This window comes from Anoplopoma fimbria, chromosome 7 (genome assembly GCF_027596085.1).
Source record: "Anoplopoma fimbria isolate UVic2021 breed Golden Eagle Sablefish chromosome 7, Afim_UVic_2022, whole genome shotgun sequence".
Classification (NCBI taxonomy): domain Eukaryota; kingdom Metazoa; phylum Chordata; class Actinopteri; order Perciformes; family Anoplopomatidae; genus Anoplopoma; species Anoplopoma fimbria.
This window is the reverse complement of record NC_072455.1, coordinates 5,734,206-5,757,634: the sequence shown is the minus strand read 5'-3', so window position 1 is coordinate 5,757,634 and position 23,429 is coordinate 5,734,206. Positions and strand designations below refer to the sequence as shown.

Sequence of the window (23,429 nt, the reverse complement as noted above, 5' to 3'; positions counted from 1 at the left end):
GTATAAAATCCATCAGACATTGACTGATGACTTCAGGAGTGAGCAGATGACTAAATAGCCATTGCTATAATAGTTTTTTTTACCTCCTTAACAACTTTTCCTCCCAGACTTTAATTTCATCTGTTGCTGGGCAACTAAACATTTTGTCAGGAATGATTGGTTGACATTTTAATGTTCCCACAACACCAGCATAGAGTTTGCAAGTGTCTCAGAGAGGTTTATTTCTCCTCCTCACTGCTTTTTATCCGTCCATGTATCTCCCCAGGCCCCTAATCCTTCCCCTCAGTCTCAGTCTCTCATCACTGCTCGCTACATTATAAATACATCAGGGTTCTCCCTGTAGCCGAGTATGACACCAGAGAACTAAGTGAGGCCCGTCTTCATTGGGTGTTATCACGACAGCCCTGAAGACAGCGCACTCTCATAACTGTTTGATTTGCAAATACCGTTACGGGTCGCTGCAGTCAGCCCCGCAAAAGAGCAGTGAGACCTAAAAAAGCTCTCTGGGTCGAGATCATTGGCGTGACTGCGGCCTGTTATCTCCTCTTCCAGCTTCTGTTTGAGTGTGCGAGAGCCGCCGTGTGTGAGAGTGCTCTAATGCTTCCCGGGGTCTCGTTTCTCCATAAAAAAGTCTGACATTTTATAATGCATGCCCCTCGCCTGCACCATGGGATCTGTAATATTTACGCTGCATAACACTAAGAGGGTTAGCAGTGTTCTCATTTCACCTCCCCAAAAGATCTGTGCTCAGTGTGAGCCCCGAAAGAGAGAATTAAAATCTGTGTATGTGATGGCGACTGTTTCTGTGAATTCAACCATGTGCCCGATGGTGTGTGAGTGTGTAAGGGCACGAGAATAAATGGAATATTTTCTTTTTATAGCTCCATGTGGGGCTTCTCACGCTCAACATGCCGAGTCGAAGATGGTTTACGGAGCAGGAAATAATGGGAAACAAGACTACACAGAAACATTGTTCCCCTTGAAATGTTAATTTTTTGTCTCCTCTGCCGGTCCTAAAATAGTCTGGTGTATATTTTAGCTTTGCAATTATAAAAAAAGCAGTTTCACATTTGGGGAATATAATTGATATTGATAAGAAAACTAGCAAATATTTACATTTCATAAACCAGTGAATACTTAACTAGCCAAACAGTTAATGTATTAGCAAAATTGTTGCCATGTAATTATCTGTCAATTGACAAATATATTCAGCTTTATACTTTTTTACGAGATTGAGATCCGTTCAGAACAGATAGCATTGGGATGTTAGCTTAGCACAGACACTAGAAACAAGAGAAAAAGGCTAACCTAGCTTAGTCAAAAATGTAAAAATACACCATTGTACAACTTCAAAGCTTATATACAGAAGTGTGTGTGTTGTATCTTGGCTGTTACTATAGCCAAAACAATCTAAAGTGAGACATTGCAGTTTTTGAGGAGCTTTTTCTTGACCAACAACTTTAGCATCTCAGATGTTGGATGTAGTGTGGCAAACTTTTGTGCACTAGCGTCAACTGGATGCTGAACCAAAGTGACATTAAAAAGCTTTTGAGATATGAATATCATGCATGCTTTACTAGAAACACTGTGGCTACGACTGCGGTGACTGTTAATAAAACCATAATGTCTTATTTTCACTTTTGAGTTAAATCTAAACAACGACGGCGAAACAGATGCTAGCTGCTTCGCTCCTGCGTCAAGTCTTCGCACAAAACCACATCGTGACTCTGACAGTTTTTCAAATGCTGCACTTTTCTTTGACTTATTTATAAACTTTAAGACATGTATCTCTCTCAGAAAAAAAACATCTTAAAGGAACTAAACCAGTATAAACCATGTATTGTGTCATTTTCAATGGATTAGGCCCATTAGCCAACCCACTCTTCACGAGAAAGACAGAAAATGTAACACGCTTGTAAAGTTGGTATCCAAAAGCAAGCATTGCAATAATGTGTTTGTTTGTGTTTTCCCCACTCTACAGGAGTTTTGCAAGCGCCCCGAGTTCATCGTAGACGGAGCTACTCGCACAGACATCTGCCAGGGAGCTCTGGGTAAGAGAGTTCACATCTGTTTCACTGCTACTACTGCATGATTCACCTATTGGAGGTCAGGAGAGGAGAGAGATGTTTTGGGTTTAATCTAGTAGAAAGACTAAGTGAGATATGATGGCAGAGGCCAAAAAGAAACAGGTGATTGACTGGAGGCTTGCCAGGTTGCATTTCCAAGTGTAACAGTGTGGATTTAGGACATTAATAAGTTAAGCTTTCATGTCCCTCCAGAAACACAGACAGCATAATCCCACACAATAAAATAAGATATTCCCCTAATGAGCTTTTGTCAGACTGCCACAGGTTTAAATTAATAGGTTAGTTTAGAAGAAAATGTGATACTCTAATCCTAAATTACGTTACTGGGAAGCTCTATTCATCTTTTGCTATACCATAAGACAGAATTATAAACATCCATCTGTCATCATACATCCATCTGCAGCTGTACACAAAAATGTACAGCTCTCTCATTTATTCAACAGTTATACTCAACATCCTTTTTATAGTATTTTGTCATATATTTATTGTCATTTCTGTGTTCTAAATTCATAAAAAACATATATTATTTGCAATAGTTGCATTCACTTTTCATCTCCTCATAATGTGTTTATTGTATTCATCAAACACTATGAAAAATTCCTTGTATGTGTAGAAATATTTGTTTTACTATTGTGTATATGTTAAAATTAGGGAATTCTCTAAATATTCTATATCACGATCATTTCAGTCAAGATTATTTACCTTGAATATTTTTTTGCAAACCATTCATACCATTAATCAGCTCCCATTGCATACATGTTGGAGAATCCTCCTTTTTGTGTAAATGAGACTGAGCTCTTTGGACAAAATGCCAGATTAAAAAATGAGTGATCAAAGCCACCAGAGCAACCTAAATGAGGTCACAAGTGACCTCCGGAGATGGAGGATTAACAGTCAATTCAGCGGAACCAGTAAGAATTTATTGCCTGAGATGTTTCCTGCTCGACACAGAGCTGCATCTATAATTCATGCTTTGTTTCTCCGCCTCACATCTGTAAACAAGGCCACCCTGCCTCCGATCCAGTCGCTCTGGCAGCGCAGGAAACGACTCCCCCTCACTCCCACAGGAACGGCTGAATCGCAAAAAACAATAACCCCCAAAAAATGTTGAGCCAGAAAATATCCGTTTTGTTTTACAGCCCAAATGCACAACGACTGGGAAGTCTTTATCTAAATGCTACGTTGTTATCTTTATGACGACACACCGGCTGCTATCAGGGGCTGTTTATGGATTATATGATGGATAAGATTATTAATGGGTAGATATAAAAAGTGAAATGGCCTTTACCTTTTTTTTATTATTATTACTGTGTGTGAAGATAATGAAACAAAAAGTTGCAAGAAGAGTAATGACCTTTCCCATTCAAGATATTAGAATAGATCAAAATGTTAATCTACTCCCAGATAACACAACAAAGACCACGCCACGGCCTGCACATGTAAAAGCAAGATGGTGAAAACTTTTGCAGCACATTGTATCATAACAGAAATTATGGCTCGAAACCCACAGCGAGATTCCCACTAATAACATCGGTGACTTACTGTGGAGAAGTGCTAGTTTCAGACCCTCTCTTAAGTCCAGTGGAAGAAGTGCCTCTCCCTTTTCCCCAGAGGGCAAAGCTTGTTCAAACATAGTTCAGGGCTCTTGTCTTTACTGGTCTGTTAACTGGGAGAAGAAATTCCAGTTTTATGCGTTTCTTTCTCACTGAGCCTTCAAAGAACATTCCAACTTTATCTCAGCAGCATGAATTATTTAGAAGATAGTTAGGATTCTCTTCTATCCTGCTGTAATTTAACATTCAAATATATTATGGAAGGTTTGGCATTCAGTGTAATAAAACTGTGTGTGTGTGTGTGTGTGTGTGTGTGTGTGTGTGTGTGTGTGTGTGTGTGTGTGTGTGTGTGTGTGTGTGTGTGTGTGTGTGTGTGTGTCTCCTCAGGCGACTGCTGGCTGCTGGCAGCAATTGCCTCATTGACCTTAAACGAGAACCTCCTCCACCGAGTGGTTCCTCACGGACAGGGCTTTCAGCAGGGCTACGCTGGCATCTTTCACTTCCAGGTGACTACAGATTCTTCACTACAACAGCGTCACTTCCTGCATTAACACACACACGTGTCTAAGGACAGAATACAGCCAACACATCTCATCATGACCTGTTCATGTTGTTAAGTCATGTCTGCATGAGTCATGCCGCCAGAGGATGAAGTGTGCTAAGACAGGGCATCAGTCTTTAAAAGTTTTTTATGGATATGATTATTGAATGGGCCTACCCCCAAAAATGACCACAAAGAAACATATATCAACTATAAAGAGACACAAAGCAACTGCAAAGAGATCTCAAATAACTACAAAAGGGGCCAAACAACCACAAAGAGACATAAAAATACCTTAAAGACACACTAAACAACTACAAAGAGACACAAAATGACCACAAAGACAAATAAAAAGACAATATAGAGACACTAAACGACTACAAAGACACTCAAAACAACCTTAAAGGGATACAAAATGACCACAAAGAGAACTAAAAAGACCCTATAGAGACACTAAATGACTACCAAGAGATATAAAACAACCACAAAGAGAAACAAAACAGCGAAAAAAGGGGCAAAGAATTTAAAAGTCTGTGTGTTGCTCATGTGGAGGGAAGATGGTGGTTCCTTTTTGCATGTCTTTGCCTGGGGGCCCATTGTCTCATATTCCTCCTGTGACTGACTTCGGCTATTTATGCAACGTATTACTAACATATCCCAGGGTCTGCTGCTTTTAGTACAGCAGAGATCGATGTCATGCAAAGTAGAATAACCCTATTATTAATACTACTTTTTTCTTATCAAACGCTCAACTGAGGACTTTCTGTTATTGTGGGGAAGTCAAGACGTTTGTATTCAGGGTCCTAAACTTCTGTGCAAGCTCACTGACTCTGGTGTGTTTTTGCTGTTGTGTAATTTCCTGTTAGTCGCACCACCGGTTGTGCAAACTGTTAGAGTGAAAATCGAAATGAGTTTGTTTTATCGTTGGTTCAAAAGCTTATTTTGTAGCATCTTTGTGTGTAGCTGTGTTTGACATGACAGTGATACATTACAAGCAAACTAACGTCATGATCAGCTGAGAGTTTTCTTTTAAGCAGAACGATTTTGTTGATCTCTCGCTGTGGTTAGATGCATGATGTCATTTTTAGTTTTTGAAACTGAGTCACAGGAAGAGCCCAGATGCTATCTGTTAGATATTTCTCTCCTTTTATTCATGCCTTTGTTTGTGTTTTGGCAAGAAACACTGAGCAGCTTACAGCTTTATATTGATACAGTTGGTAGAATTCATGCTTCTGGCCACTATATATATGTGAATTATCGCTGAAATGATAAGTTCAGTAAAAAAAAAAGACTAAGTATTTTTTAAGAAAAGTAAGGATTCCCTGCTCATTTCTCATTTAATTCTAAACTGAATCCTTTGGGGTTTTTTGTTTTGACAAAATAAGCATTTACAGGATGACGCCTTGGCCATACATTGAAAATATTCATGGTTTATTTTCTAATTTAAAAAACATCTGCAGTTGTAGTCCTAAGTGTCAGTAAATAAATTGAATCAGTGAGTCAGTAAAGAGTTTAACTTATTCTCCTTCTCCCAAGGATTTCCTAGAAAGAATAAGGATTCAAAATGATAATCTTTTCTTTAATAATCTCCTCTTCTGTGCTTTGTTAAACCTCACTGAGTCACCCGAGATAACTGACATTTTCAGATCCACACCCAGTAAGTAAATAAACTAAACCTGGGAAGGTTTGAGTCACCGCCAAAACTGATTTAAACAGACTCTCCTGAAGTGACCAACACCCATGTCTTCATCACACGTAGGAGAGGAGATTTAATCTGTCTGTCGCGTCTAGCAAAAGAAAAACTGTTGACAACCTATCACTGATGTGTCTAATGTAGCTGAGTAGCACCTCTCCTGCCTGAGGGACCAGTCCTTCTGCTTTGTGTCTTAAATTCAAAATATGTGTTATATATTTTCTGTTTCCGCAATGCGAGCCGGGCCTTATCAGCTGAACTTTGCTTTGTACACAAAATACTCCAGACACACGCACAAACATACACACACACACACACACACACACACACACACACACACACACACACACACACACACACACACACACACACACACACACACACACACACACACACACACACACACACACACAACAAAGCACAGGCAAAACAGTAGCTGCTGCACACTGGAGCGGCTGATCACAAACCCTTGTGTGCTGCAGTCAGTGTGAGCAGGTGAACAATACGTGCATTCAGTGCAGTGTGAGATAGTGAAATAGGGAAATCCTGGCGGCAGTGCTTTATAATAATGAAAAGCTCGATTTGAATGTAGTATATTTCACAACCAAAATGAATGCAAAAGAAAAGTACCTGCACACTGGCATCATAAATCTTTATCTTGGTGACATTTTGACCCAGCAAGTAGTTCCACTGAGGGTTCTTTTGGTTGTGTACGCAACTATACTTGCAATATATTATAGCAGATATTGATTATATATCATAGAAATAACTATTTTTGCCTTAAGTGATGGCCAGCTCTTTGCAATAGTATGAAACACATTTAATTGTTTTTTCCACTTCAGTTTATGATGGGAAACTTTTAAAACTAATCATCAATTTCCTGTAGCTGTGCTTGAGGTGTACTTTAGGTGACAAAATGATGGTAAAAAGCTAACATTTTATGATACAATATGTTTAAACATCCACTTTATAAGTAAACAAACCTGATGTTGCAGATAAGGACGTGAACTCAAAGAAATTTGTTGTTACCCTAGAGTGAGTATGTGCAAGACCCAGTAGTGCTAGGAATAAAAGAATGAAACATCTGAAACAATATCAGAATGCAGTAAGTCTATTCTTACTTACCGTGATCTCTAGTACTTCTTCCGTAGTTATTTTAACCCAAACGACAATCTTTTCCTAAACCTAACTAATTGTTTTTTGTTGCCTAAACCTATCTGAGTTTCCCGTGAATATAGTTGCATGAAAACGCATAAAAATGAGGAATGACTTTTCGTTAAGATCGTCATACGAACCGTTGTATGAGGATACGTTGCTTACTTTGACTATTCTATTCTGTTCTATTCATCAGTGACCTCAGGAAGGGTTGTGGAAGAGTGTGTCTGTCTGTGATCTCACATATCTCATAACCTGAGTGTGAGTCCTCTGATCTTCTTATGTTTCGTTTTCAGACCCTCTTTAAAAACTCGTTCCTCTCACGTTCTCAGAAAAACAGCTTCCAGAAAAAAAAAAAGATTCCAAACTCAGCACTCACATTTTTTTAATGATTCGATATTTCATTCTTTTATGCAAACTTCCACCATCTCAACCTGCTGTGTCAGAGAGCGTGTCTCGGCTTCCCTCTTTGCTGCAGTGAGAACTCTGCCAACCAGACTGTTAGCCTGCCAAGTGTTTACAAGGGAGAGAGGGAACAAGGAAGTGAAACAGGGAACAGAGGGAACGCTCCCACACATCAAAGACACATGTGAACATGTATAGAAACCGGCCTTTAATGTAGAACATGACACACACACACACACACACACACACACACACACACACACACATGCAGTACAGTCTAGAGCATAGTAAATGGGAAATCCATCCGTTAGCCCTGAAGACAAAAACTTGAACATTTGGGTTGTAAATTTTTGGGTTGTTAATTTTCCATTCTTGAGAGCTCTGGGGCTGTGGTGCTGACTCATCTGGTAACCCGAGGATCAATGAATTCCATCACACACACACACACACACACACACACACACACACACACACACACACACACACACACACACACACACACACACACACACACACACACACACACACAGCTCCCATTTACAGATGTCTGCCGGGGCTGCTGACTCAATGACAGAGAAGGCAACCGAGGGGGGGAAGCAGAATATTTGACCCCGTTTTTCACAGATTATTTCCACAGACTCTCTCTGTGTGTTCATTTTTATACGAACATGGACATACTTGTTCTCTCTGCTAGAATGAGTGGAAATAATACTTTCATTTGCTCTGAAGGGCTTGTAAACGCACGCCTGTGTTGCACGTACATGCGTGAAATGGCTCGTAAATATACATATGGCTGCTCTCCGTTTAGCATGAGTTAGAGTTGCCCTACTTTTCCTCGCCCTCTTTTTCTATCATGCTTGAATGATGTTTTTTCTGTTTAAGCTTCTCGTCATTGTGTTTGTATTGCAGCCAATAAATGTTTCCATTGCTTGCAGTTTTTTTTACTGCTCGGACATGTTTCCATTCTGTTTTGTGTGCTGCCGAGTCTTCCGGGGATTCCCCTTTGTATCAGTCTGGATCCTTTAAGCCTCCAGAAAAATTACCCAGGCCCGGATGAGTCATGCCAAAAATGTAATTATGAGCGCATTGCAGTGGGAATCTTAATTGAAGTAGGACAGCAAAGGAAGGAGGGAGTCTGTGCGAAAAACGAGCAAGCGAGCGAGGCGGGGTAACAAAAGGAGGGAGAATAAATTATAAACTAGGCAATCTCAGCCGTCTCAGTCGGAAAATAAATGAAACCAAACTGGGGCAGAATCTTTCATCATATTCTTATTATAGCAGGCGTTTCACACAAGAAAAGTCTGAACTGTTTGTTGAGTTGTGTTGGGGATTTCTCGCCTGGAATACCTACCAACACATATGACTGTAAAATAAGATAATCCAGTGAGTTTATTGTTTGCTGCTTTGATCAGAAAACATGCGATTTAACAAGACATTCATATTTGGCTCCCCTTTCTATATCACATGCAGACTTATTAGAAAATACAGCCAGTGGTTTGATAACTACCTTTGCAAAGGTGCACCGCATTCTTCTTGAAAGCCAATCAGAGCAGACTGGGCTTTGTTGGGGGGTGCGGGGCTTTAAGAGAGAGGAGCTAAAACAGAGCATTTCAGATGGACAGTATGAGAAAAATAATGAGTTTTTTTTTTTAACATTATCCATGTCAGCATGTTCAAGTAGATTAAGTAGAAACCCAAAATACATAAAAGTATGAACCAGGAAATGTGTTAAATGTGTCCCCTTTAAGTTTGGCCTGCAAGTCATGACAGAGATGTTCGTTTCCTTCGTTGCTGTAAGATAAACACTCAGCAGTGTCTGTGTGAAAGAGTTAAATGAGGAAGTTGCGTGTGCCAGAGGCAAGCGTGTGTGTGTGTGTGTGTGTGTGTGTGTGTGTGTGTGTGTGTGTGTGTGTGTGTGTGTGTGTGTGTGTGTGTTCAGTCTGCGGTTGTGTGACACAGCTCCTCCCAGAGGTGGATTCAGTTCTGCGGAGCATGCAGAATTCATCCATCCATCAGTCTATCTTCCCGCTGTATGAACTAACACACACACGCACATACACACACGCGCTGATATGAAGGGAAATCTGTAAATTCACATAAACATGAACGCCAAGCAGCTGCAGCTTTTTTTTGTTGCTTTTTATGAAACCCTGCAACTTCCTTCTCCCTATTCCTCTCTTCTACAAACCTAATTATAGTGACAGAGAAATATTTCTCTGTATATCAAACACTGTATTACTGCACTCTGCTCCTCTTTTGCATGAGGTTTATTGTATTACTGCCCACGAGGTTTTCTATATGAGTAGGCTTGTTTTTTATGTTTGGGTTTTCTGCACTTGCACAAAGTCCCTTAAGATGACAGAAAACCTACATGAAAAGATAACGCAGAAAAACGCAAAAAGGCAGCAGCCAAGTGCAAAAGATATATTTTCAAATGTAGGTGCAGGTGTTGAATGACGTCTATTTGAAGCCTTGTAACATTTCCAGAATGTAATTCACACCTTGATGCCAGAACATCGGGCAGAAGAACAGCACAGAGTAGCTTATTACAACAATGACTTTGTGTGCAGGTTTACATAATTGTTCAAAAACCATCAAATGCTTTGCTTCAAGTATTAATAACTTAGTATACAAAAACAGCAATGAATATTTATTTGTTTTATTATACAGTTAACAGATGTAGTGTTGACTCTCCCACTTGTTTTTTGTCTCATAATTTCAGGATGTGATGTCCTGAGTTGTTTTCATTTTTGTGAGCAAATTCCTATCAACCTCAGTCAGACTCAGGTTGAGCTCTGATGGCAAGTTCTCCTTAAGGATTTTCAAATTAAAAGCATGTTTTTGTGGTTGAATTGTTAGGAAACAGCAGGAGTCGAAAACAGAAACACTTTGACTTTGGCTTGTATTCAGTATATATAGTAATATATATATATATATATATTATTATATTCCTTTATTGATCCCCATGGGGAAATTATTGCAGCAGCTCAACTACACAGACACAGACAATAAATACACATGCTATACAACAACATAAAGATAGAACAGGAATAAAAATGTACAGTATATCCACATGGGGGGGCCGCCTGGTCAGCATGTTGACAGACTGTGGTCTCCGCTGTTGTTATACAGTCTGATGGCAGATGGCATACTAGTATAGTATATACTGTATACTATATGTTGTGTTACTCTCTTGTGCTCCCTGCTGGCCAACAAGCACACAGCCACATGTTAAGGCCTATTGTGGGAAAACAATTCAGGAAAACTGAAGAAAAAAACATTTCAGAGAACCTCACCTTGCTGTCATCAATCTCAGTTCAGCTGCTGCGTTGAAAGCCTTGCTTTGTCACCTGATTCAACCTCTTGTCTGAGAGATTTAAAAGACATTTCAAAAACCGGCAGAGGGAGTTCCCCGAAATCAAAACTTTTCTTGACTTCTCTGGATATAAGTTCTCTGAAAGTTCTCTGATAATAAGAATTGGTTTCCTGTAAGAAACAGCAGGTAAACAAGGTGCAGCTACTTTGCCTTGTAAACTAAACATTTGCTTGCAGGATTGGTTTAGAGGAGATTCAATTATTGGTTAGGGTGCCGGTGTTAAAGGTTGCCTATTTTAGTCTCTGTATTTATTTAAGAGTTGAAACACAAAAGCAGGGTTGAACTACATCATCGCTCAGATATCGCCTCAATGTCACCTGATAAAACTTGACTGAATCTGACTCTTCTATATATTTCAAACCAATGAAAATTCGAGCTTGTTGAAGCGTCAGTAAATCCAGCCAGCTGCACGATAAATTAGGCAGCACCATAAATAAAAGAGGGCTGACTGATCTGTGATCAAATTTAGTATTTACAAGGACTATTTTGAGAGCAAAACATATTCAAACAAGACAGGCATATCAGATTTGTACTTGTACATTATTTAAAGGTACTTGTGCTTTCCATTTTGTGGTACGTTCTACTTCTACTTCCACTTTTGTTCTTTTTCCTCCTCTACATCTTTTAGTTTATGTGCACCATGAATCTAGAAGTACATCTCTTGTCATTTAATCCTGCGGGTTTGATGAATGAAATGCTGGGTATCTGTATAAACCTTGTCTGTTAGGTGGTGACGTTTTTTTTTTTTTTTTCTCCAGTTCTGGCAGTTTGGCGAGTGGGTGGAGGTGGTGATCGATGACCGGCTGCCGGTGAAGGATGGGAAGCTGCTGTTTGTCCACTCGGCGGAGGGGACCGAGTTCTGGAGCGCTCTGCTGGAAAAGGCCTACGCAAAGTAAGGCCGACATAATGAACACTTAAAGAACTCAGGGCTAATGATGTGTTAAGGTCACATCAGAAAACGCTTCGGGTTGAATCATATGTCGTCGTTTCCATACCTTTAACGTTTCAGGATGTCTACATTTAAGATAATTTGTATTTATCACTTAGGTTTGTACCTAAATTTGGCTTTATTTTTGTGCCTTTAATTGATCATTTGGATTAAATGTGATCGCTAACTAGAGCTTTTACGATACTTACATGAAGGATTTATCGCACGGTATTTAGACATGACCTTGATCGCTATTACGTTATCAACTTATCGCACCATTGTTTCTACATAATCAATTTATCGAGAAATGTTTGCACATGACCGTGATAGTCTTTACATTATTGACTTATTGGACCACATAGGGTCACGACCTCGTTCGTTTTTGCTGACCTCAAAATAGCCCGTTGTGTTTACATGTGTGTTTGTTTACCTGAGAATGTCACCAGCACTTTAGCCAACATGATGCCACAAAGCACAACAGGGTTTTCCCTTCCATTTTAGATTTTGTAGTTTTATTTTATTTATTTTCGTCCTGTTTTGAATATTTTAATATTCCAAAGTGTGAATATTCGTAAGAATTAAAAGTTCATTGCTCTTTTAAAGGTAGTACTTGCAATATTATGCTATTGTGTTATCATTATATCAGTGGCATTAAAAGGTCTTAAGATTACAGGAATGTTGTTTATCGTAATAATACCTGGGTCAATATATCGTCCAACAAAAGCAGTTTACAGAACTGTTGCTAACTCTCAGCATTGCTGCTGTTTGCGGCCTGAGTTTACTCACCTTCACTTTGTGTAACAAAGTTGGAGATATTACGAATGCACATATCCTATTTTTGATTACCCTTGTGAGGTTAAAGTGAACGTTCTTGCATGCTTATTCCAGTCAGCTGTTCACATGTATGTCAAATCCACCATGATATAAACATGACATAAACATGGGTCTGCTCAACTCCCAGTCAGATGATCACAAGTCAAGGCTTATTGAAGACTTCAAGTAGTGGCAGGAATTTGTACAAAGATGCTTAAGAGCCCGCTGGAGAGTTTCTGGAAGAAGAGAAAAAACCTGTTAGCAGCGTGACAGATAAACACTTGAATCCATTTACGTCGCTATTTAGAAACTTGAGACCGCAGCTGCTCCAGTGGAACAGCTGCGGTCTCAAGTTGTAAATCTGGTGAGCTGTAAAAGTGAAACAGAGCATTGTTTCAGGAAGTGTTTGACAAGTTAAGAAAGCAGCAGAACGGGAAGAGTGTGAGGCAAGAGTGAAATGTATGCATTGTTGTATTTGCTTGTATGTAGGTTCACGTTCATATATGGTACTGTGGAGTTTCATCTGACAGAGTACATACTCTAAACCTTTTAGTCAGGTCCTTTGACTCCATTTAAGGTCTGCTGAAGCACCTAATAATTACATTTATACTCTTTAATGATTTAAAAACCTCCTTCATCTCTTGTTGTGTCCCAGGTTGAGCGGCTGCTATGAGGCCCTGTCAGGCGGCAGCACCTGCGAGGGCTTCGAGGACTTTACGGGCGGCGTGACGGAGATGTTCGAGCTGAAGAAAGCCCCCGCCGACCTCTACAGCATCATCAGCAGGGCCATAGAGAGAGGATCGCTGCTGGGCTGCTCCATAGACGTCAGTACCGCAACATTCACGCATCCTTTGCTTTGGCTTTACAGGTGCTGGGAGGAGGATTTTGGACAGAGCCGGGCTAGCTGTTTCCCTATGTTTCCATTTTTTGTGCTAAGCTAAGCTACCTGTGCGAGCTTTGTATTTAACATACAGACACAAGAGTGTTATCCATCTTCTTATATGACTTTGGGGTAAAAATCAAATAAGCATTTAACTAAAATGTGAAACTGTTCCTTTAACTTCGGTTAAACGGTTCACAATAAACTCACTGGATTGTCTTATTTCAAAGTGTTCAGACTCCAGACACACAAATGTTTGTGCACAAGCACTAAAAAAGTGACTTTTTCATGATTTGTCCCAATTTAATAATTCATTTTAAGTTGTAAAAAAAGTTTGTTCTTTCTCGTGAAACAAGCAGTTTAAGAGACAATTCTGTGGTTTCTGTTAAGGCCTTTTCATGTTAACAAGCAGTTTAAGAGACAATTCTGTGGTTTCTGTTAACTTACAATGGAAACTTATATAATTAAATAACGAACGGTGAGAATACATTCATTATCATTTGATTTGACAACGAAAGGTTGCATTGCTTCAACACTTACAAATCAAACAGGTGATTGTAAAGTTTAGAATGCAAGACTGGGGCTCACTGTCTGACCCATACTTTAGCTTGTCCCCTTCTAAGAGGAGGTCAAAGGTCAGAAGAGCCATACAAACTGATCTTGGACGTCCAAAAGTTTGGGAGGATTTTCACACGGGGATGGGGGGTGGTGGGGATCATGGAAACCAGACAGATTGAAATGACACTTTCTTCATAGGCTGTCACGTTTTACATACAGAATATATTTAATGTTTGGAAGAAAAGAGAACTGTTGTTACCGCATTTCTTCTTCCCTTGTAGAGCCCTTATCAGTCTCACAGAGCGGGTGGGGGGGCAGTTTGAGTGAAAGGCTGCTTGCTGTAACGGTAGAAAAATGTAGGAAATTTGATCTGGGACCAGCAGAGGGCGGTAGAGATCAGGATAGCTGGTGGTAAAAATGGTTGGAGCTGGCAGAAATTCAACACGCTCCTCCAGGACACTGAGTGTTTGCAGACAGAGGGGACTGAACCCTTTTCGTCATTTTCTTCTGTTATCAGTGCTGCTCCGTCTGGGTATGAAGGTCTGCCTGTTCAGCTGATTTCTTAGGGAAACATAAAAGAAGACAAATACTAAAGATTAAAGACTACAGACTCGCTAAGAGCTTTCTGAACCGGAGATGATGAAATATTGAAATATTGAGACAGTGAGAAACATTCCTTTTTACTGTGACAGGGTTTAAATGAGAAGGCAGAACATCCCTAATAATTGATTAAAGAAAAAAATGATTGTATGAATATAAGTCACCGTTATTTATGCTCTATTGTAAGGTAACAGACTCCATTGACAAAAACAGTAATTTTACCTTGTCGAACAAAGATTTGCTGGTGTGCCGCATAATTGATGAGTTTGTTTGTGTTGCTGTTTGTCCCTATAAAACAACCAGTGACAGGTAGATGTAAAGTTTGCTGATGTCTCTAACCCTGTCACATGTGGAGCAGCAGTTTGCAGATTACATCCTCCCCCCGTCTTCGTCACCGTCCTCCTGACGTCAGTAAACCTCCGTTTTACTCTCGCCCTCAGATCACCAGCACCAAGGACCAGGAGGCCGTCACGTTCAAGAAGCTGGTGAAGGGACACGCCTACTCTGTGACCGCCGTGGACGAGGTGAGCGGGGGGGCGGCAAAGTTATTCAAAACAGATCCAACAATTTCAGGAATACAGTTTGAAGTGTAAGAAAAGGAAGAAGATATAACATGGTGGTTTCTCAAGACATGACTTAAAATTCAATTCATTTTAAAGCTTATCTTTCGCCCCTCAAACACAAATTTACATACTGAAAGGAAACTTTTAAGTCATTTTTGGGAGAAATATGAGCAAAGAGAGTCGTGAAATTGATTCGATACATCATTTATCAGCAAAAACTTAATTCATACATGAAAACAATTCCATTTGCCCAATTTAAGCTCTTAAAATGTCCATGACTTTGAGCTGACTAAGGTGAAATGCAGTTTTTATAGTTTTGTGTTTCATTCATTCATTCCCAGCGGAAGACGAGCTGTGGGACAGTTTCAAAGTTCACTTTTTTCAGTTTAGTTAACTTTTAGACTTAAAGATGTATAGATTGAATAATACATTTATCATGACATCTTTGTTGTTTGACATTTTCTTCAGTAAAGCTGCGTCCCTAATGTCATTGTCACATGATTAATTCAGATGTCAGAACATAACATCATCGGTAATGCCCCGTTCTGTAAAATAAATGAATTTGCCTCAAATGACGGAGCTGATTTCTCCTTTTGTCATGGTGTGTTTTACCGTGACAAGTAATTTCAGAGTGACTGACAGAAGATTCACATGACTATGCGGTGAGGAAGTGTGCTAACGTTTCCTTTGTCCTCAGGTGGTGTACAGAGGGAATATGACCAAGCTGGTCCGCATCAGGAACCCGTGGGGGGAAGTGGAGTGGACCGGAGCCTGGAGCGACAAGTACGATCTTACTTCACACTTAATACACTGAAATTTTGGCGTTAAATAGAAACACATAATGGGGGAAAAAACACACATATCCCTATTTCTTATAAGTGAGAAAGACAATCAGATACTGTGCAGCATTTCTAGTGCTGTTTCAGATTTTTGTTGGCATCAATCTTTTTTACCTCTTATCTGCGTACTACATAGGTTTTTTACACGTATTTATAAACTAGTTCTCAAAGCCAGGACCGTCCTCAGCATTTGGAAGAAGAGTCAGAGTGCAGAAATGGGGGGATTACATAATATCACATCACCATAGTTATGAAAGTGCCAGACATTATTTCACAATCCAGTTCAGCATTTTGAACTTCAAACCGGTGTGAAACGTCTGCTGAATGTCAGCGAAAAAGAAAATATAGAGAAACAAAACCACATACAACACTTCAATTATTCTAGAGATTGCTGTAAGTCTGTGTTAAGCAACATTATAATTTTTTTTTGTTGCTGAGTCATATGTGAACCTACAGAACAAATGCTTCTGTAGTTGATGTTTGTTTCTCTGTGAAATCCTCAGCTCCAGAGAGTGGGACAGTGTGGATCGCTCAGTCAGAGCTCGGCTACAAAACCGCAGCGAGGACGGTGAATTCTGGTGAGTCTTCTTGTGCACGTGGACTCTCCTCATTACTTGTGTAAAAAGCAGTTTTTTTGCCTTTCTGCGGCTGAAGGAAAAACCCCTGAAGGCCACGAATGCAACCCGACTCCCAAAGACTTTATACCGTTGAAATTGACTACATTTGCAAACTTTTGTGTCCATTTGCATCCATTTAAATATAATGAAATAACATGTTTCTTCCACTTCTGCTTCCCTTTGTAATGTCTGTTTAATATATGGATGTTCTCAGCAACAAGTGGTGTATGTTAGATGCAGCATTGTTTTTCAAAAAGGGTTGAAACTCTTATACTTATCCTAACTAAGTGCTTATATTTCCGTCTTTCAAGGATGTCGTTCAGCGACTTCCTGCGTGAGTTCTCTCGCCTGGAGCTCTGCAACCTGACGGCCGACGCCCTGCAGAACAGCCAGATGAAGAAGTGGAGCTCCTCGCTGTATCAGGGCGAGTGGAGGAGGGGCAGCACCGCCGGAGGATGCAGGAACTTCCCAGGTATGACGGGTGGGGAAAACGGCGGGAAGGTATAAATGAAAGGAGTGAAATGGAGGCATGATACATGATAGAGGAGTTCCTTTCATTTCATTTTGGAGATTTATTCAGAGCTTCTCCTAACACTGACCAAACCAGTTTTTAAGGATCACACAAGGGTGTTATTTTCTTTATCCAGACACTGGAATTTTTATGATAAAAAGTAAAATAAAACAAATTAAAAAGGAGGTATGGAAGGAGGATTTGGATGAATGTGAACCAGTGTCTCCCATTTATACACTAAGTAACTAAACATGGTCAGCTTTAAAATACATTTTAGATCATGAATAAAGACATACATGATGTTTTATCGACCTACTGGAGCTTCATTTCTTTACTACTGATTAAAACAGATTATCAACAATGGATAAATGAAAATTAAAGTAAAAAACACAGAACAATTTTTCAACTCTTTTTTTTCCAGCAACCTTTTGGCTGAACCCTCAGTTCAAGCTGGTTCTGCAGCACCCGGACACTCCCGGCCAATCAGACTGCAGCTTCCTGGTCGGCCTGATGCAGAAGGACCGCAGGAGGAAACGGCATGAGGGCAAAGACATGGAGACCATCGGGTTCGCCCTCTATGAGGTACGGGGTTAGCCGCAGTCCAACAAACGCTGCTGGTAGGAACGTAATCTTTGAAAGACAAGTTAGATCCTTTTTTACTGCAGGGACATAATCTAATCTGGGTTTTTGAAGAACCTTGTGAGGCTTTGCAACCTCATTCGTTCCTTGCGTTTTTAGTTTATTTGAAAATGCAGGATATTTAGGATAAAACGCAAACCATTGACTTGCATTTCGGCGACGTGGAAATTTCAGTAACTTTTTTTCCAAAGCGTGCTGAGAAAAGTTTAAACTTTAAACTTTAAATTCCTGCAGTGGGAAAGAGCTTTCTTTCTCTAAGTTTTTATAATTTCACATTTCAGGATTCACATATACTTCTTTTATTTTGTAGAGCTGAATAGTCTCTACTTTCTAGTTTCTTTGCTGTCTTTTGTTGTTTCTGGTCACATCCATCATGGCAATAATCTCATCTCTCTCTCTCTCTCTCTCTCTCTCTCTCTCTCTCTCTCTCTCTCTCTCTCTCTCTCTCTCTTACAGGTTCCAAAGGAGGTATGAGTTTTATTTCTTTCCACTTTTTTCTTGTGATTCAAGAACAACCAGTCGGCAATTTGAGGTGGAATGAGAGGGGTTACCATCCCTCTTGTTAGCAAAATCTAATGTAACGTAAAATGTAATCAATTGCATAATGAGAACAACCTAATAGTTTTTAAATATTACCCACGTATTGCAAAACAAATAAATAAAGGGATTCAACCCAAAACTTGACAAGATAAGAAGTACCTTTTAAAGTACCAAACCCATTTTTTAAGTATTCATTGAACGCATCTCTCTCCCCTCTCAGTTTGCGGGCAAATCGGGCGTCCACCTGAAGCGAGACTTTTTCCTCACCCACGGCTCCAGCGCTCGCTCGGAGCTCTTCATCAACCTGAGGGAGGTCAGCTCGCGGCTGCAGCTGCCGGCCGGGGAATACATCATCGTGCCCTCCACCTTCGAGCCGCACAAAGAGGCCGACTTTGTCCTCAGAGTTTTCTCCGAGAAGCCCGCCAACTCAGAGTGAGTGGCTGTGACGGAGTGTGATGTTTTGGGGGGGGGAGAACATTTGTAAAAAATAAGCAATTTTTTCATAATTATTCTTGGTAAAGGGTCAGCAAAATCAAAAAGCGTAATTGTTGAGGGACAGTGTCCTATCTGGCAATAAATAGGATAAATATGCAGTAAAAGACAAATTAGAAAGAGGAATAAACGTGTTTTCAGAAATAAATGCATAAAGAAATACTTGCAGAACATCATGATAAAACTGAACAAAGTAGGTAACTCTAAATCTTTATTCTTTCCATGTCAGGGAGCTCGACGATGACGTCACAGCAGAGCTTCCAACAGAGGTGAGGGGATGAAACGGCGACAATAACTGACCGCCAATGATTAATAAAACCAAACGTGTGCTCAGAATGTGTGTGTTTGGGTTTTAGGTCGAGCTGGACGAGAGCCAGATCGACCCCGCCTTCAAGAATCTCTTCAGACAGCTGGCCGGGCCGGTAAGCACGTCTGGAGAAAATATTATTTTTCATGGTATACATACAAACACACAGTCATATTCACATAATTCAACCGTCTCTGTTTGTGCCGACAGGACATGGAGATCAGCCTCACAGAGCTGCAAACCATATTGAACAGGATCATCAGCAAACGTTAGTTACTGCTGTAAATCTCTCTGGAATTACAAGCTTGCTCATAACATAATTGTATAATTTTTTTTAAAAGGCTTCAATATAGAGTGTTTAATGTAATCTTCTCTATTTTTATCTTTACTTTCTCATGCTAACAGATAAAGACCTGAAGACCGACGGCTTCACAAAGGAAGCTTGCCGCAGTATGATAAGCCTCATGGACGTATCCTTGAAATGGAATTTAAATCAAATAAAAATCGTAAAAACATTAAAAGAACAAAAATATATAACATTTAATAAAAAAGTAAATATTTATATTTATTAAAAAGATAATAATGACGAATATAATAACAATAATATGACACATTATGCACTAAATATAATAACAATTATAATTTTATAATAATACTAATAATAATGAAAGAGCACTGATTTAGCATTGCATTTTTAAATCATTGTGTTGATAGACAGTTATGAAAAGTATCAAAAAATCAATGCAGCTACATTACCGACAATGCAACTCACCTTTAAAGGTCAAATATTCAGGTTTGTTGTGCTAGTAGCAGCTGGAGTGGGCTAAGCTTTTTTACATTTTTATTTTTTGTGGTCTTCAGCTGAAACCAATGTTCACTTGAGGCAAATTCTCCGACTTTTTTCACATTTCTACTCCCAAAGACCTGTGAACAGACTATGAAGTGTAAAATCAGAGGAATTCCCCTTTAAAACAGTCTGCTTGTGAAGTTATAGTAGTTATTGCTCAGATGAAAGTCACTGTTGTTCCCTTAACTTCTGGGCTCAGACGGACGGCAGCGGAAAGTTGGGCCTGACGGAGTTCCACGTCCTCTGGGAAAAGGTTAAACGCTACCTGGTGAGATTAATCACCGATCGGTCAGATTTGGAAATCGGGTTAAAGTAGTATTGATTCTGCTTCATGGTACTTGCGTCTCTGTTGTTTATTTTGACATGAGACTAGTGGACTGTTTTTCTAAATTTTTTTACTTGTTTGCTTATACTGCGTTCCTGTCACCACGCCAGACCATATTCAGACAGTTTGACTTGGACAAATCAGGCACCATGAGCTCCTACGAGATGAGGATGGCTCTTGAATCTGCAGGTAAAGTTCCTTTTTTATTTCAATAACAAGAGAATAAAGAGAAACACAAGAGTATGAAGCATTTTCACTTATTTCTAGAGTTTTTCTGACGCTTTTGATTTCTGATTGTGATCTGATTTTCCTGTTTATTCCTTGTCTCTCGCTCAGGTTTCAAGCTGACCAACCAGCTGTTCCAGCTGATCATCCTGCGCTACACGGAGGCCGACATGTCTGTCGACTTCGACAACTTTGTCACCTGTCTGGTCCGACTGGAGACCATGTTCAGTGAGTCCCATTACGGCACAACCTCACTGTGTTTTAAAGGAACAGTTCACCTACTTTTGAGGTGTTTTATTAAAAAAAGAAAAAGGCCAAAGTGAAACTTGTTGCCATCTCACTTCACCACGAAAAAAGTCAGACTCAAATTGCAATTAAATAACATGCAATACGGAACATAAGTTGAAATACGTTTGTGTCCTTCTTCTGCAGAAACCTTTAAGACCATGGACACGGATAACGATGGTTTCATGTCCCTCAACTTCCATCAGGTACGGACACACATAAACAGAGATGCTACTATAGACGCAAAACCATTTGTCTTTTTATTCCCACTTCTTTTCCTCTAATTCCTACTCGCTCTCTGTGTTCCACAGTGGATCACTCTGACCATGTTTGCCTAGAGATGAGCGGACCCCCTCTGTAAATGTTGCCCCGCATCCTGCTGCAGCTCCAGGCCCAGTATGTGTTGTTTCAGAAGTGCCTTCTTTCTCCAACCTCTCGCTGCTGAGGCCCCCCTGATGCTACAAGACTGTACATTTTGTGTATACGGTGCCTACATTGTAAACATGTGCCAATTCTGTTATTTGTCACCTGTTTTGCCAACAAGTGGGACGCTCGATTCTCATAGCCTGGCGGTCAACTCTGCAGGTCGCAGCTATACAAACATTTCTTGGAGGCAGCGAGACTCTGGGAGCAGAAATAAACTTATTGGTTCAATTTCAGTGGGTGGAGACAAAACGTGCAACAAAAAAAAAGGATTCTGGCCATAAAATTTCTTTAAAGGTTATCTTAGCTGTTGTTCAGCATGTATCCACCAGGTTAAAGAAGGCCAAATCTTATATAATAAGAAAGTAAATGGATGGATTAAGAGTCCAATAAATTGATGAATTGCCTTATAAACAATACAATAATAACACATGAAACGCATAGAGAAATTAAGGAGAAACATATGTATTAATAACGCGTTCATTCTTTTCCCTAGAATTTAGCTGACTATTTTAAGTAGACTTCCTTAGAAGAGGTTAAGTGACTTGAATATGAAAACAAGTTTTTCTTCCTAAAAAGTCTGATTTTGGTTTCCATATCAACTGATGAAGTCAGCAAAGCCAAGCTAACTTTAGTTAACTAGCGCTTAAAAAAAAGTTTTTTTAGCTGTCCACGTTGCACCGAAACTCAACCAATATGAATATTTTTACTCTAGAATAAAAACTCCACCCTTTAAAGGTGCAGTGTGGAGGTTGCAACCAACTGAAACTTCCTCCCGTGTGCCAAGCGTTTAGGAGAACTGTGGTGAACGATGTGAAAACAGGAATGACCCTTTCTAGAGTCAGGGTTCGGTTTGTCCGTTCTGGGCGGACGGCTCAGTAGTAACCTAAATGTCTTATTCTAAGGGGACGAAAAACACAACGATTCCTATTTTCAGGCGATTTTACATTCAAGAAAACACACTTTATACTATTTTATTCCATTTCTTCCATTAGATCCCAGTAAATGCTGCACACTGTTCTTTTAAGCAGGTCAACTGGGAAATTTTAAGTCAATTAGTGTGGTTTTTAAATTGTGTTTTATAGTGAATTAGCAATCAACAATTACTCTACCTAATAATGAGCACTAAGGGATACTTCTGCATGGGTACATGGGAAAATAATACGTTTTGACAGATTATCCATGAACTCAATTCATCTATACGTGAAAACAATCCTGTGGCCAGTCCACCAAGAGTTAATGTACTTGAGGACAATCTGCAAAAACGCTTCTCTGTGGAAAGGTTTTGAAACCTGCCGTCAGCTTTCACAATCTCGGTGCCGGACGTACTCTTTAATGCCAGAAGTTCAGCGCATACGAATGTGCCGAAAAATATATATCTGTACTCTGCCTTTCATTTGCTGCGCCGCCACTTTTCTGTTTACAATATTTGCCAAACTTTTGCTTTCACATCGGCATCAAGAGTCCACTCATGAAGCTTCACTGGGCCCTGCGGTGCGGAGACAATGGTGTCGTGCTGTATCATAGAGAATGTGTTGAGACTATTTAGCTTATCATTATGCATGGCACTTTTTAACTGACTGTTTTTGCTATCAAGGTTGGACATGGATGTCATAGTGGGTTACAAAAAAAAGGGATGCATCAACCTTTTGTAAAGGGGCTTTTCAAGGGGGAACAAGAACACGCCGATGCTTTAGGTGAAGGTAAACTATTATGCAAGATGGATGGATATGTTGTGAGCATGCAGTGTGAAATGTGATCTGTTGTCTGCCTGCCTGATTTCTGTTCATGGGAGCAAGAGTTTTTAAATGAAGAGTTGTCTTCAAAATAAGATCCAAGGAGGATCCACATGTGAAGTGTTATCGTTTTCTTATCAAAGTGTTTCAAATGCCAAAATAGTTTGTTCTGCCAATTATTTTAGTTGTTTTTGTAAATGGAGAAAATTAATTTGAAACATTTAATCAAAAACGTGACTGCCGAAACCCTTCAAATTGAAATAGTAGTCAGACAATGCCAGCATTCATGTCTTCAGTTTTTGCAGCGTAATGCTTATGTAACATTACCAAATGTTTACAATGGTCAAGGTCCAGTTGGATCTATTTGTCATGCACTATTGTAAAACTTCAATACTTTTCAAATAAACATGGCTATTTCATGAGTCTCAATTTATGTTGTTATATTAAGGATTATTTTTATGTTCGTGATGAGCGAAAAAAAAAAAGCCTCC

At 39.7% G+C, this 23,429-nt stretch overlaps 1 protein-coding gene across 1 annotated transcript in view; it reads left to right on the top strand.

Moving 5' to 3' along the window:
- The window catches only part of capn1 (calpain 1), a 28,112-nt gene extending 4,751 nt beyond the window's left edge, over positions 1 to 23,361 (top strand). The window contains exons 3-22 of the mRNA XM_054600884.1: positions 1,982 to 2,051; positions 4,028 to 4,146; positions 11,569 to 11,702; positions 13,207 to 13,375; positions 15,030 to 15,113; positions 15,850 to 15,935; positions 16,495 to 16,569; positions 16,920 to 17,080; positions 17,541 to 17,701; positions 18,215 to 18,226; positions 18,519 to 18,730; positions 19,020 to 19,059; positions 19,147 to 19,212; positions 19,308 to 19,365; positions 19,503 to 19,567; positions 20,144 to 20,212; positions 20,380 to 20,458; positions 20,606 to 20,722; positions 20,927 to 20,985; positions 21,091 to 23,361. Coding sequence (XP_054456859.1) covers positions 1,982 to 2,051; positions 4,028 to 4,146; positions 11,569 to 11,702; positions 13,207 to 13,375; positions 15,030 to 15,113; positions 15,850 to 15,935; positions 16,495 to 16,569; positions 16,920 to 17,080; positions 17,541 to 17,701; positions 18,215 to 18,226; positions 18,519 to 18,730; positions 19,020 to 19,059; positions 19,147 to 19,212; positions 19,308 to 19,365; positions 19,503 to 19,567; positions 20,144 to 20,212; positions 20,380 to 20,458; positions 20,606 to 20,722; positions 20,927 to 20,985; positions 21,091 to 21,117 — 1,863 coding nt within the window. The 3' untranslated portion in view covers positions 21,118 to 23,361. The remainder of the gene's footprint in view (positions 1 to 1,981; positions 2,052 to 4,027; positions 4,147 to 11,568; positions 11,703 to 13,206; positions 13,376 to 15,029; positions 15,114 to 15,849; positions 15,936 to 16,494; positions 16,570 to 16,919; positions 17,081 to 17,540; positions 17,702 to 18,214; positions 18,227 to 18,518; positions 18,731 to 19,019; positions 19,060 to 19,146; positions 19,213 to 19,307; positions 19,366 to 19,502; positions 19,568 to 20,143; positions 20,213 to 20,379; positions 20,459 to 20,605; positions 20,723 to 20,926; positions 20,986 to 21,090) is intronic.
- The last annotated feature ends 68 nt before the right edge of the window (positions 23,362 to 23,429 follow it).